Source organism: Ailuropoda melanoleuca, chromosome 16 (genome assembly GCF_002007445.2).
Source record: "Ailuropoda melanoleuca isolate Jingjing chromosome 16, ASM200744v2, whole genome shotgun sequence".
Lineage (NCBI taxonomy): Eukaryota > Metazoa > Chordata > Mammalia > Carnivora > Ursidae > Ailuropoda > Ailuropoda melanoleuca.
In genome coordinates, this window is record NC_048233.1 from 75,016,359 (window position 1) to 75,031,157 (window position 14,799).

Below are 14,799 nucleotides of genomic sequence, written 5' to 3' on the forward strand. Positions count from 1 at the left end.
TCATATCAGTCTCATGCAAAGACAACCAAAAAACTCTGTGCCTCACCTGGACAGAGTTTATATTTTGTAATGGGGGTCTCAGAGCATCCCGAATCCATCTGTAAATCTCCACAGCAATTAGTTTTGCTTCATCTCGAACAGCCTTTTCTCGAGACTCAAAGAGTTTTGGCAACACTTTGATAATTGGCTTAAGCAAGATGATTTTGGAACCAAATTCACTAGAAGTAAAACATTGGGGGAAAAAAAAAAAACCAACTCGTCAACATGCAATATATTTGAGTAGTGTTACCCTTCACTCAAACGTAGTTCTGTACTTCCTATATACTAATAATTGAGATGTTTTAAGGCAGGAAAAAAAAAAGGAGCCCCTAACATCTACATTTAGATAATAATCTTCTAAGAGTGTTATTTAATGTCTAGGGTCCGGAATATAAAACTCTTAAAACTAACCTACTAGATAAACAGATTAGGGATAATTCAAATCTACAAAGGACCAAATTTGTGTAACATCTTATATATATATACATATAAAAGCTTAAAAACATAAACAAATCAGTTTATACATACTTAGATGAGTGAAATCTACTTGCAGTAAGTTTTTACTAGCTGCTATGATTACAGTGGTTCACTCAACTTGACAGCTCACTAATCCTGGTAGCATGTGTTTCATTCCTGACTTCAACACTTATCACCTGTAACTCCAGGCAACCTAAATCTCTCTTTGCTTCAGTTTTGCATGGGGAAAACAGTTGCCTTCTGACTTCTTTTAAAAAGGTAGCACATTTAACCTTATATATTTGTCACATTTTATATTTTTAAGTTCCTAACTGGCCAAATTTAGCTTTCTGAGTCACTGCAAACATTTCTGTATAACAAATTCGGTAGCAAGAGGGATTCAATTATGAAACAACATCGACATTTTGTAGAACGTATATACAGTTGACCCTTGAACATCACAGGTTCAAATTGTGTGGGTCCTCTCAGACGTGGATGTTTTACAGTACAGTACTATAAATGTATTTTCTCTTCTTTATGATTTTTTTTAAAAAGATTTTATTTATTTGACACAGAGAGAGAGAGAGAGTACAAGCAGGGTGAGCGGCAGGCAGAGGGAGAGGGAGAAGCAGACTCCCCACTGAGCGGAAGCCGGATGTGGGACTCGATTCCAGGACCCTGGGATCATGACCTGAGCGGAAGGCAGACGCTTAACTGACTGAGCCACCCAGGGGCTCTCTTCTTTATGATTTTAATAACATTTTCTTCTCTCTAGCTTACTTTATAAGAATACAGTATATAATACAGATAATATACAAAATACGTTAATTGACAGTTTATGTTATTGCTAAGGCTTCCAGTCAACAGTAGGCTGTTAGTAGTTAGGTTTTGGGGAAGTCAAAATTTATACACAGATTTTTGACCGCATGGGGGTTGGCACCCCTAACCCCTGTGTTGTTCAAGGGTTCAACTTATTTATCTACTATATTATTATTAATCTAATGTGTAGAAATTTATCTCCTGTACACAAATGCAACAAACATTTTTAGTAATAGCTACTGACATATTCCAACAGGTTAGAGGAGACAGACAATACTCTCCTTCAGAAATGATATTTAAAAAGATACATGGTTATGTAGTTTAAATATAAATAACATAACATGAAAATAAACAAGATGTTCGCCAAGATTTCCTTTAAAATCCCCTTTATTTTAATAGAAAAGAACATTTTAACTTGGCTCAGTTGACCTTTAAGGGCAAAGGAAAAATAAGAACTTAGGGTTAGAAACAGGGCACTCAGCACCGTGCCTGAAGAAACTAACATTTGGGATCTCAGTGTCTTCCTTTACATTATCAGTTTTGCTTCATTAGATTTTTTTGTTTTGCTATCCTGGCCTACCAAAAGATATAAGAAAAACCTACAGAAAAGGTCCACATGGAAAACAGATAACAAAACAAAACCTAATCGTGATACTAAACATATTACTACAGAAAACCATCTATGGGGGTGCCTGGATGGCTCAGTCAGTTAGGTTAAGCATTTGTCTTTGGCTCGGGTCATGATTTCAGGGTCCTGGGATCGAGGCCTGAGTCAGGCTCCCCGCTCAGTGGAGAGTCTGCTTCTCCCTCTCTCTCTGCCCCTCCCCCTCCGCTTGTGCTAGCTCCCTCTTGGTCTCTCTCAAATAAATAAAATGAAAGAAAGAAGGAAAGAAGGAAAGAAAGCAAGAAAGCAAGAAAGCAAGAAAGCAAGAAAGAAAGAAAGAAAGAAAGACAACAAACCCCCTATGGGTTCTAGAAGCTTGCTTTAGGGGCCACAGGACATTTCTGATTTCCTGAAGCTCTCACAAGCACAGGTAGTTTGAGTAGTTTGAGGAAGTTCTGGAACCTAGGATTGAACAGTTTGGCCTCAAGGTTCTTGAAGGTTCCAGAGAGCTATCTAATTCTACTATAGATTCTGAGATGCCTTAGGACAAATAAACAACCACAGAGGGATGGAACTAAACTACAACATTCGTAAGGAAGACAGAAGAAGATGAATCTAACTTGCTCTTTTTCTATACTTAATTCTCCCAGTCAGCTTAAAAGTAAAATAACCAGAGTTTATAGCATTCTGGATTAGAAACTCCTAGTTTAAAGGCATATTATAGGGGTGCCTAAGTGGTTCAGTCGGTTAAGCGTCTGTCTCTGCCTTTGGCTCAGGTCATGATCTCAGGGTCCTGAGACTGAGGCCCGCAGTGGGCTCCCTGCTCAGGAGGGAGTCTGATTCTCCTTCTCCCTCTACCCCTCCTCCTGCTCATGCTCTCTCTGTCTCAAATAAATAAAATCTTTAAAGATTGATTATAGCATAATATATATTTAAATTAAGAGATCCACTGCTAAGGACAGAACATATCTACAGAAATAAGCAATCTTTTTTTTTTTAGATTTTATTTTTAAGTAATCTCTACACCCGACATGAGGCTTGAACTCAAAACCCCAAGATCAATCAAGAGTCGTATGCTCCACCACTGAGCCAGCCAGGCACCCCGAGATAAGCCTAGTCTTGATAACCAAATCAATTCAATAAATTTCTAAAATGATAGATTGAGCACAGTATTTACTGCTCATAAAAAAACTCCTACTATATCATAGTAGGCTTGAAATGAGGAAAAATTTATTACACAAGAACCTAAGTGAAAGTCAAATTTTATAAAAGAACTTTATGAACCAAGCAAAAGATAATGTGAAAGTTTAAGACTTATAAATTGAGGTTCATTTAACAAAATTTAGGAATTTTGATATTTCCACATAAGATAAACACCAAAGGCAGCAGCATTTTCTCCAAGAAGTGGATCATACACAAAATCGCAAGAGAGCTGAGTTGGGATGATCTTCACTCCCATAGCTCACACATTTAGGATTTCACTAGAGCTGCTTTCTAAAGTTTCTCATGTGGAGAGTAATGGGGACAGGATATCAGATTAGAAGAACTGCCAAATCAGAACAAACTAGTGGTTTGTCTAATTCAGATTTCCATAGCAAATTACAGCCACTTGTTCCTGAAAGAGATCTCATTCACGAAAAACTTCACTGCTAAACAAGAGATTCTAGCGTTGAAAATAACTTATTGCATAAGAGTCAAAGTTATTTTCTATTTGCTATTGCTGGGCTTCTGTTTAAAGGCATATAGCATTTACTTCTACTTTACTAAAAAGGCATCTAATCAAAGGTCTGCTTTAGCAAATAAACAGCATTTAGCCAACATTTCAAAGTACATAAATATGCTTGAGGATAACGAGAGGACTGCTTTAAATATCCTGAGGAGTGCTTTTCCACGAAAAGGCCAATTCCTAATTTGAGAACAGGTCAGAAATCTCCCCTGCTCATCTTCATTAGAAGGGGATTTAGATAAAATAACTATGCAACACCACTTGAAGGCTAAAATTACTGAACAGAAAGCGCCACACTTGAGGAATGACTTTAGCTTTCCCAGGTCAATTTTCCTGGTTGACGTGGCACGCCAAGTCCAATCTAGCAGTTTTCGTTTCTGTTTAAGCCAGGAACTCAAACTCAATTGAGATAATCTAGTTCACAGAACTAAAGCAACAGGTCTTACCTTAAGGCTTTCCTCAGTGTCTCTATGCAGGCCACTACGATCTTGGGGTTCTTGTTGTCCAAGCCTTTTAGCAGCTCTTCTTGCACAGCCTCTCCTTTCTCAATCTCTATGTACATTAGACAAATCTCAATGCCTAGCTCCTTGGCTTTGGCTTTGGGTTGGTTGAACACTTTACTCACAACACCCGACACAACTTCACCTGTGGTTCTGTAATACAGAATACAAACCACCACCACACAAAAACACACTTTAGCAGAAAGAGCTGAAAAAGGTGATGGTGCGGGGATGACAAATACTTTTTAAAATGCTTAGAAATAAAGTAAATGAGTCTCTACTTTCTAAATTTATGTTCAAGAACATGAAAGACAAACTTACATAAACCATAAAAGTTTAAGACATGTCACACCAGGCAGTGACACAGAACGATATCTTCTCTTTATAAATGTAGAAAATTCAAATAAGAAAGCAAAAATCCCTTGACATCCCATTACCCAGAGAAAACTACTTTCAACTATTTGGTATTTATCCTTCCAGATTTATCTCTCTATATGCATGGACAGATAAATAGATATACATACAGATATATTTTTAAAAAAAACAGGATTACAGAGTTCTTGGTTTTGAAATTTTTTTAAAAGGTCACTTTAAACATTTCTTAGAACAAGAGAATTTCTTCACAGAGGGGATGGATATGTATCTTTAATAACAAAATGCTGCTCCTGATTCGTTGGCAAGATTTTATAGTACCTTTACTACTTTGAGTCTCTTCTAAATTAAATAAAACCTGTACCATTGGAAATCAGAGTGGGTTGGGACTACCTGTATTTGTCAAAAAAGTTCCTGGTATCAGAAGAAAAATGCAATTTTAAAAAAAGCAATGTTCTCATTAATGGCAAGGGAAACTGGTAACATAACTGTCAGGTTAGTGATTGTCTTTATTGGTATGATCTTCGAAGCAAGTCAAGTATATATTTCTTGTGCAATTAAGTTGAAGGTCCCCCGCCTTTTTAATGGAGGGCTCCTTTCAATGACATCAAGACTAGCATTAGAAAACCAGGTGTCTGATGTATGGGAGAGTGGGTGATTAGAAACCTGGATCATCTGAAGCTCAAGTCAAATTGGCCAGGTGTCACAGAGGTTGTTTAGTTAGCAACACCTCTCCTAAGAGATAAAAATGCCTAATCACCAGAGAGAAAGAAGTGTTTCTCAGATCGCCTTGTTGGGAAGCCTTGTGGAAAGAGATTTTTGTAATACCCAAATGCTTTTCAGTGAAATTCTGATAATTCCTTTGCTAACACCCTCAAATTTCTTCTAAAAGTTACTAAAGATTTTCCCTCTGGTTTAAAGTTAATTCCCATACAAAAGGCTCAAAAGTAAACTCACTTGCTCATCAAACCTTAAGGTACGGTTTTCAAGATTTTGTTTCTAATTTGCTCCTCTTTAGAGATCACATGTACCATTTAGATTTCTGAGCGTAGATAAAAACCAAATGAAAAACAAGTACCAAGGAGCTATGAAAGCAAGAAAATTAGTATCTTCTAGAAGTGCTAATAACTAAGGACAGCAATCCACAAATATACATAAATTAATTGATGCAGCACCAAAGGTTTTACCAGAATAGTTGGAAAGAAACAACTTACTTTCCTGCTACATGGGCATTTTCAACATAAACAAGTGCAGCTTCTAATCCTTTCAACTGAACCACTGCATTGGAATCAGTCACAAATTTTTTGATCAGTCCTAAAAATTTGGACCATTCTGGGCTCTTTTCATCCTTTATTTTCTGGAAGATCTTCAGGGCCTCTTCATACCCACTTAACCTTGCTTTCCAGAGCTAAAAGAAAAGTATTTTGAAACAAAACACAATTTAGTGATATTATTATCTACTGTTAATGGGGTGGGGGGATGACTACCCTATACCAGGTAATTTGAATAAAGGACCCCATGACTAGAAACAAAAAGGTTTAAGAAATTGAGAGTTATCAAAGATTAGCTTATAAACTTTTTCTTGTAAGTGTTCAATATTTGCAATATTCTTCCAAGGCCATCTAGAATTACTAACAATCCACTATAAATGTATCCTACTTTGTATCCAAGTATTAGTTTTTCCTTTTTTATAATATGTAACTTACAATTAAAGATGTAATGATTCAAAAATGAGATATCACGGGCGCCTAGGTGGCTGAGGCAGTTAAGCAGCCATCCGACTCCTGATTTCAGCTCAGGTCATGATCTCAGGGTTGTGAGATGGAGACCCATGTCAGGCTCTGCAATCAGTGAGGAATCTGCTTGAGATTCTCCCCCTCTCTCTCCCTCTGTCCCTCCCCTCACTCACTCGAGCACACGCGCGTACGCTCCCTCCCTCTCTCTCTCAAATAAAGTCTTTAAAAAAAAAATGAGAAATCATCCTACTGAAACTGTCTAATCTCCAAAGCATGTTGTTTCTCAGCTGTATTGTGTAATCATCAGGCAGCTCTATACTGTACCATAGAGTGTAAAGTGCTGACAAAACAAGCCAATGACACTGAAATCTGAGTTCTACGAAAGTCTTACCTTGTGTTCACATTTCTGATCAACCGGCAATTTCATCCACTCACTGTCATCTCCCATTGTGCTTCCAGTTTCTCCTCAGAATTAAGAGTAATTCCTGGTCAGACAGAAATGGTACTTAGTTAAGTCTAGCAGTCAAGCAGTCTTGTAGACAAAATGACTTTTCTGAGATTATTATTTTATCACACGTGCACCAATAAGAATAAAAAAGCTCACTCTTTGGTCGAATGCCCATTTAATTCCATTAATCGAACATTTAAAAAGTGAAAGAAAAACCAAAAAAGTCTAAATGAGGAGCGCCTTGGCTGGCTTAGTCAGTAGAACATATGACTGTTAATCTCAGGGGTGTGAGTTCAAGCCCCACGTTGGGTGTAGAGATTACTTATATAAATAAAACTTAAAAAAAAACACACACGACACATATATTTTTGAAATGGGAACTTCCTAGGTGTATATAACAAAGCCAGGATAAAACTGAAGAGCTGAGCTACCTGGCCTTTAAAAGGGCAAGAAAAGAGTTTCAAAGAAAAGTCATACATATAAATGTTAACCTAAAATTCCTTTAGAAAATAATCAATATGGAAAAATCTCAGTGTTACCCAGCTCTCTATTTCTGGTAAATATGACTCGAGACAGTATGATTACATAACCTAGCAAAAAAAATTAAACCCCTGAATGAACCATTCCTTCATAAACTTTATATCATTTTTTAGTTAGGTTTATAGTCAACATTCCTTTAACAACTTTATGCTATTCATTTAGATAATACCTTTTTATTGGATTATAAAAGTAATGTATGTCAACTGCAGAAAATCTGGAAGGTAGACAAAATACATAAGGAAGTAAAGTATTAAAACACAATTTTACCACCAATTATTAACCATGATGAACACTGAATCCTTTCAGAGTTTTTTTTTCTTTTCTTTTCTTTTTATGATTTATTTATTTACTTGAGAGAGGCAGAGGGAGGGCAGAAAGGGAAAGAGAAACTTCAATACACTCTGCGCTCAGCAGAGAGCTGGATGCAGAGCTGGATCTCACAACCCTGATATCAGGATCTGAACCCAAACCAAGAGTCCAAGGCTTAACCAACTGTGCCACCCAGGCGCCCCTAGAGTTTTTTCAATGAACATGCAATATATAAATTATATGAAAGAGGCAGGGATAGGCCTCTTATAATTTTTTTAAAAAGATTTTATTTATTTATTTGACAGAGAGAGAGAGACAGCCAGCGAGAGAGGGAACACAAGTAGGGGGAATGGGAGAGGAAGAAGCAGGTTCCCCGCTGAGCAGGGAGCCAGATGCGGAACTCGATCCCAGGACCCTGGGATCATGCCCTAAGCTGAAGGCAGACACTTAACGAATGAGCCACTCAGAAGCCCCTATAATTTTTTTCTCATATAGCCACAAATGTTTTCCCATGTTTGAGAACATGATGTTTAAAGGATACATAGCACTCCATTTTATAAATATACCAAAATTACCAATCTTAACATTGGACATTTAGATTGTTTCCAATTTTTCAGTATTTTATGTAATATAAAAGGGATCCTGCTCATCTCTCCATCCCAGTCCCAGTCTGACATAAAATATACCTTCGATAAATATTTGTTTAATGAATATGTACCTTGATGGTGTCTACTATGAATCGGGTGTTGTATGGAGTACTTTTTTAAACATGTTGATTCACTTTGTACTAACAACAACTACATCAAAGAAAGATATTCTCTCCACTTTACACACTAGGCTCATAAAATTTATGTAACTTGCCTGAAACACAAAACTGGAATCACATTATGATTCAGCCTATGCCTCTTTCTTTACAATCTGTTCCCTCCCATCAAAACATAGGGAATATCCCAGGGAAAGCTGTACACTCAAAGACTTAAGTTTATTAGAGTAAGTGGAATTTTCATTAAGACTTCTCTCCAAAACCCCCAGAACCCTGAGAACAATAGCAATGTGTTTTAGAGAACGAATCAAACCTTAACAGAGATTCTGCAGCAATGGTGGGAGATAAAATAGTACAGCAGTTTATAAAGTAGTACAGTATACAGTAATAATAGTACTACTAATAGTATTAACATTATTAAATAGCACAACAGTTTATAAAGTATAAAGCATTACTCAAGTTGAAGATGTACCTATTCTACTTCATTCCTAGGTATTTACCCTAGGAATTCATGCCAACTTTTTCCCAGAAGATCTTACAACACTAGATATTCACAGCAATGTTCATAAAAGCCAGAAGCTGAAAACACTTCACAAGTTCATCAGAAAGTGAATGAATAGTGGCATATTCATTGAGTGCAATATTATACAGCAATTTAAATGAATGAACTATGCAGTGCTTCTCAAACTCTTTAATGAATGATCCATCTTTTTAAAAATTTCAAGTAACTGTACACTATTATGCTTGTAAAATACAATAAAAATTATTAGATCTGTGTATTTTTGTAGTCCCCCAAATAAACGGAAAATAGTACAGCTACCATGTAAACCAATTTGGTGTTTCCTTAAAAAGTTAAAGAATTATCAAAAGGCTCTGCAATTCTACTCCTGGGTATATACCCAAAGAATTGAAAACAGGTATTCCAACAAGTACATGTACATACATATTCACAGCAGCACTATTCACCTGAGGCAATAAATAGCCCAAATTTCCATCAGTAGATGAATAAACAAAGTCTGGTATGTAATTACTATGGACTATTATTCAGCCATAAAAGGGAATGATACTGATACAGGCTACCACACAGATGAACTTCATAAATATGTTGCTAAGTGAAAGAAGCCAAACGCAAAGGTCCTATATTGCAGGATTCCATTTATATGAAATGTCCAGAATAGATCCTTAGAGACAGAATGCAGACCGGCGGTTGCCAGGAGTTTGACAGAGTGGAAAACAGGAAGTAAATGCTTAATGCGTAAGAATACTGTGGTGTGATAGAAATGTTTTGAAACTAGACAGAGGTGGTGCTGGCATAACACTGTGACTATACAAAATGCAACTGAATTGTTCACTTTAAAAGAGTTAATTTTATGTTACGTGAATTTCATCTCAATAGAACTTTTTTTTTTTTTTTAAGTTCTCAGGTGATTTTAACATGCAGCCTGGGTTGAAAACCTCCAAAGCCACTTTTTTGGCACAAGTCTGAGATGCAAAGGCAATCTCCTATCTGGGTTTTTTGTTTTTGCTTAAAGACAAACACTCAGTGAAAGCGTTCAAAACATTTTCCAACCAAGAGAATATGAACTGTCAGTATTTAACTGTCAGTATTCTTTAAGTTCACTGCAATACTTTTTCTTTTTTTCTTGTTGGTTGCTTTTAGAAAACATGAAGAAAAAGGTTATCCAACCTAATTGTCTCATATGAAATTTAGATGCCATTATGTTATACTTTCTGAAATGGCTTCTACTACTTTATTGCCTGAGTTTTTAAAAATTGGTGTTTATGGCTTATTTCTTTCTAGTTAAAGGAAAGGCTTGCTTCATACCAAAACTTGCCCAGCCACTGAAATAATGAATACAGCGTTTGTTTATACATGTGGGACTGGGGACTCTGCTCTGTCTGTGTTTGTCTTCAAGGATTGATGTGCTAAGAACAAAAAGGACTTATCCACTAATTTTCTCCCATATTTGTTTTAATATTAACTTTAGAATTTAGTTTTTTACATATACAAGAAAATACACACAATATGTGCTATGAAGCATTACAATAAAATTGACCCGATGACCTAAACCCAGTCTAAAAATTAGAACACTACCATTAATATTATTCCACTTGTGCACGTCTTTCCTACCCCATCCTTCTTCCCACAGAAGCACTTTCCTTTAGTTCGTTTAGTTCTATGCCACAGTCACACATCCCTAAACAACAAAATTAACTGGGCTTATTTGTGAGCTTTAGAAAAATATTATCTGTATGTTGTCTTCCATAACTTCCTTTTTTCATTCAATGTTTCATTTGTAAAATTCATCCATGTGTGTACTATAGATCAAAGCTACTCAAAATGTGGTCCAAAGACTTGTGCTGGTTCACAAACATATCCAAGACAAGTACAGAAATGGAGATAAGAGTTTAGAAACTGCCACAGCACCTATTCTAACTGCTTTTATTATAGTGGTTTGAGGAACTGAAACAAGTTCAGCAAGGCTAAAGTATAAAATGCAACACAGAAAGTAAGGGGGTGTAAAGTCAGGCTGGAAAGTAGTCAAGATCAAACCTTGGAAGGTCTTGTGAGCAATGTTAAGGAATTTGGACTTAATCCCAAGTGTAAAATGAAACTTTGAAGGACTGTAAATATTACATTAACGTAATGTAATGTAATAAACATTACAAATGCCATCAAACTTGCATTTTTTGAAGACTGTATATTGTACATGTAAAAAGCAATGTAAAGAATGGTTTAGAAGGCAGTAACAATGGAAGGAAATCAGTTAGAATACAGTGGTCTAAATCAAAGGCCTGGACCTAGGGATAGTAGCAATGCAGAAAGAGGAAAACGGATCGATTTTAGAGATATAAGGAGTGTTAAAGAATGTTCTTACAGAGTGAATGTAGAGTGGGAGGAAGATGAAGTTTTGGACAAGCTATTTGAGACACACACAAGTGTAGATGAGTGCAGCATCTGGAGATTTAAGCCTGGAGCTCAAGAGAGAGATCTGGCCTGGAGATAAAAATTTAGAAGTTATCAGTAGATAAATGTAAGTAAAACCAAGGGGAAGGACCATAGCACTGAGGAAGAGTACATAGTAAGAAGGTCCAGGACAGCGTTCAGATGACACCAGCATTTATAGCACAGGTAGATGTACCCCTCAATCCACCATCATGCACACTGCCTGGAACATATAAAATGACCAATAAATGTCTGCTGGGGATAATCCAAAAAGCACACAATAATCCACACCAAAAATCCACAATAATACAAAAAGCACTAACATTTTTATCAAACTTGAGAAAACTTTATCACCTTCTATGTCTATCTGCAAATTTAAATTAAAAAAAAAAGAATTCTGTATCTTCAGAACCACCACTTAAGAGCAGACCTTGTGTAAATTACTTAGGGAAATGTATATTGCCTCAGCATGCTTGTGTGTAAAGTGGGGATAATGGTAGGGGAAACCCTACCTCATAGGGTTGTTGTGGGGATTAAAGGAGTTAGTCCATCTAAAACTCTTAGACTAGGTACTTGGCATCTAGCAAGGACTCAATAAATGTCAGCAATTTACCAATTTATCAGTATTTGGCGTTCCTAATTTGAAAATACTTATTTCATTTCTAAATTACAACTGACTTGATTTTTTAATTCTATAGGATTAAAAGAACAAACACAAATAACCCAAAATGAATTTAGTCAACATTTTACTCGTAACAGTTGTTTGAAAATGATATATTCATTAACACAAGTCATAAGTTAAATGTTTGAAAGAAAGGAAAATAGGGGCACCTGGGTGGCTCAAGTCGCTTAACTGTCTGCCTTCAGCTCAGGTCATGATCTCAAGGTCCTGGGATCAATTCCCAAGTCAGGCTCCCGGCTCAGAGGGGAGTCTGCTTCTCCCTCTACCCTTCCCTCCTACTCGTGATCTCTCTCTCTCTCAAATAATTATAAATAAAATTTTAAGATAGAAAATAAAAACATATTACACATAATGTATAGGCCTTTTTTTAAAGCTAGGTGTGGAGCCCAACATAGGGCTCAAATTCATGACCTTGAGACCAAGACCTGAGCTGAAATCAAGGGTCAGTTGCTTAACAACTGAGCCACCTAGGCACCCCCAGAATAATTCTTAATGCATAAAATATGTAAGATTATGCCAAATTATTTTAAAATAATTAATCAAATATTATCAAAATATTTACTTTAAAATGTGAATATATTAATTTCTCCATTAATACATTAAATAAAGTCTAACAGGTTTAATAATTACTATAATTTTGAAGTTCTAATGAACAAAAATATTTTGATATATTGTATGACATCATGTGATTATGAAAATTATTTCTATTGGTAACAAATACACGCATCCTTCTAACATTGTGACTTATGGTCTACATTCTTAATGGAAGAAAGAGCTAAAATTTCAGTTACATGGTTAGTTAAAATAAAGATGCAATTATTTTTCCTTCCAATTTCAAAGAATCCCTGAATTTTATAATCCCAGGTTAAAATCTCTTGGTCTACAACCTTTCAAATTCTATGATCACATGAAGGCTCCTTACTTTCAAAGACTTTAGGGCACTATTTACATTAGTCCCAAAATCCCTATTTAAAAACAGTTAATACCAATCATATATCTCAATAGTACTTCATATTTTACAAGTATTTTTACAATAATTTTCTTATTTGAGAATCTAGTGAGGAAGACATTTAACCACTTCTATGTATTTTACAATGTAAATGCAAGCACAATTTTATTACCTCATTGGGTTTTCTTTCATTTCTGTATTATTTCTAGTTATGCAGCTCTTCCTTACTAAACTGTAAGACTCCCTTGAGCAAGAGCTTTTTTTTTTTTTTTAATCTCTATTCTCACAATGCTCAAAAAATCACAAAGAACAACATGGGATAAAGCAAATATAATTCTCCTCTTTTTACATATAGGGAAACAGAGGTTCAGTGTCTTACCCAAGGTCACCTAAGTAGGAGAGACTGGTCTAGGAGAGATTTCTTGAATCCTACTTTGGTGAAATTCTTACAATTTACCTACATATGGTTTCTAGATTATCTATAGTGAAAACTATTCAAACTTTATAAATAATAAGATTTATTTTGGTGATTACCTAATTCAGTTAAAATATAGAGGAAAAAAAAGAAAGAAAATATAGAGTAGGGGCGCCTGGGTGGCTCAGTCTGTTTAAGCATCTGCCTTCGGCTCAGGTAATGATCTTAGGATTCTGGAATCCAGCCCCTCATCAGCCTGCTTCTCCCACTCCCTCTCCCCCTGCTTGTACTCTCTCTGTCAAATAAATAAACAAAATCTTAAAAAAAAGAAAAGAAAATATAAAGAGTAAATGAGCATAACATGAAAAACAAGTTTATCTGCCTCTAAAAGGACTTACATAATTTAGATATTAAAATTTAAAATTTAAGGGGGAATCATCCCGAATCAGCAGCTGCCAAATAATCAAGTCTAACTACCCAACTGGGCCTTAAACACTGTTAACCTGCCTCTGGATAAGAGGGGAAAAACTACAGTTTTAATCGTAATTTAATTTGGAATTGTTCATGCAATCCAACCCCATTCCGCCCCCCTCCGTCCCACCCCATTCCATTGAGATGGCTCTACCAAATGATAAAGAAAATCTTTCCTTGAGATTAATAAAAAGCAAAAGGATGGTGAACTATGATGGCTATAATTCAAATTAGTTCTAAATTTGACTATAATTCTAGAACATTTGGAGAAGGGATCATTAAAGTCACCACTTGTTTGAAAGCTGAACTTTGCCTCTATCTGCAAATTTTACCCATTATCACAAAGGAAAGGCCTTGGGAGCATTTCAGAACAAATACAGGAAGTAATGAAGAGTAACCTCAGAATCAGTATAAAATGAAATACATACAGAATAAAATGCAACAATTTCATGGAAAGTCACATAAATTAAAGGCCAAATGTTTTCTTTAGAGGAATGTTGTACTGCTTTCAATATACACAGCAAACTGAAACCAAACTAATATTCACAACAGCCGAAGAATGAAACTACCCAAATGTCCATCCACTGATTAACAGATTAAAAAAAAAAAAGGTAAATCCATACCAATGAAATATTATTCAATAATAACAAGAAATGAAGTACTACAAAGAACTCCTAAGGGGTGCCGGGGTGGCTCAGTCAGTTAAGTGCTTGACTCTTGATTTCGGCTCAGGTCATAATCTCGGGGTTGTGGGATTGAGCCCGCTCTAGAAAAAACCAACTCCTAAAACTCAACAACAAGCAACCCAGTTAAAAAATGGGCAAAGGACTTGACTAGACACTTCTCCAAAGAAGATCTACAAATGGCCAATAAGCACATGAGAAGCTCAACATTATTAATCATTATGGAAATGCATATCAAAACTGTAAGATACCACCTCACACCTATTAAGATGGCTACTATCAAAACAAAACGGAGCAAAACAAAATAAAAAAACAAGTGTTGACAAGGATGTGGGGAAAT

General features: G+C 35.9%; 1 protein-coding gene across 3 annotated transcripts in view; it reads right to left on the reverse strand.

The window, feature by feature from the left end:
• CKAP5 (cytoskeleton associated protein 5) overlaps window positions 1–14,799 on the reverse strand; it is a 102,119-nt gene that overhangs the window by 58,986 nt on the left and 28,334 nt on the right. For 2 of the 3 annotated variants that reach the window (XM_002921626.4, XM_019802159.2), the window contains exons 2-5: window positions 6,644–6,737; window positions 5,731–5,924; window positions 4,091–4,297; window positions 47–218 (exon numbers count right to left, since the gene is read on the reverse strand). In XM_002921626.4, coding sequence (XP_002921672.2) covers window positions 47–218; window positions 4,091–4,297; window positions 5,731–5,924; window positions 6,644–6,700 — 630 coding nt within the window. In that variant the 5' untranslated portion in view covers window positions 6,701–6,737. Of the gene's footprint in view, window positions 1–46; window positions 219–4,090; window positions 4,298–5,730; window positions 5,925–6,643; window positions 6,738–14,799 lie in introns of those variants that run through there. The other variant, XM_034644728.1, reaches the window with a different exon arrangement.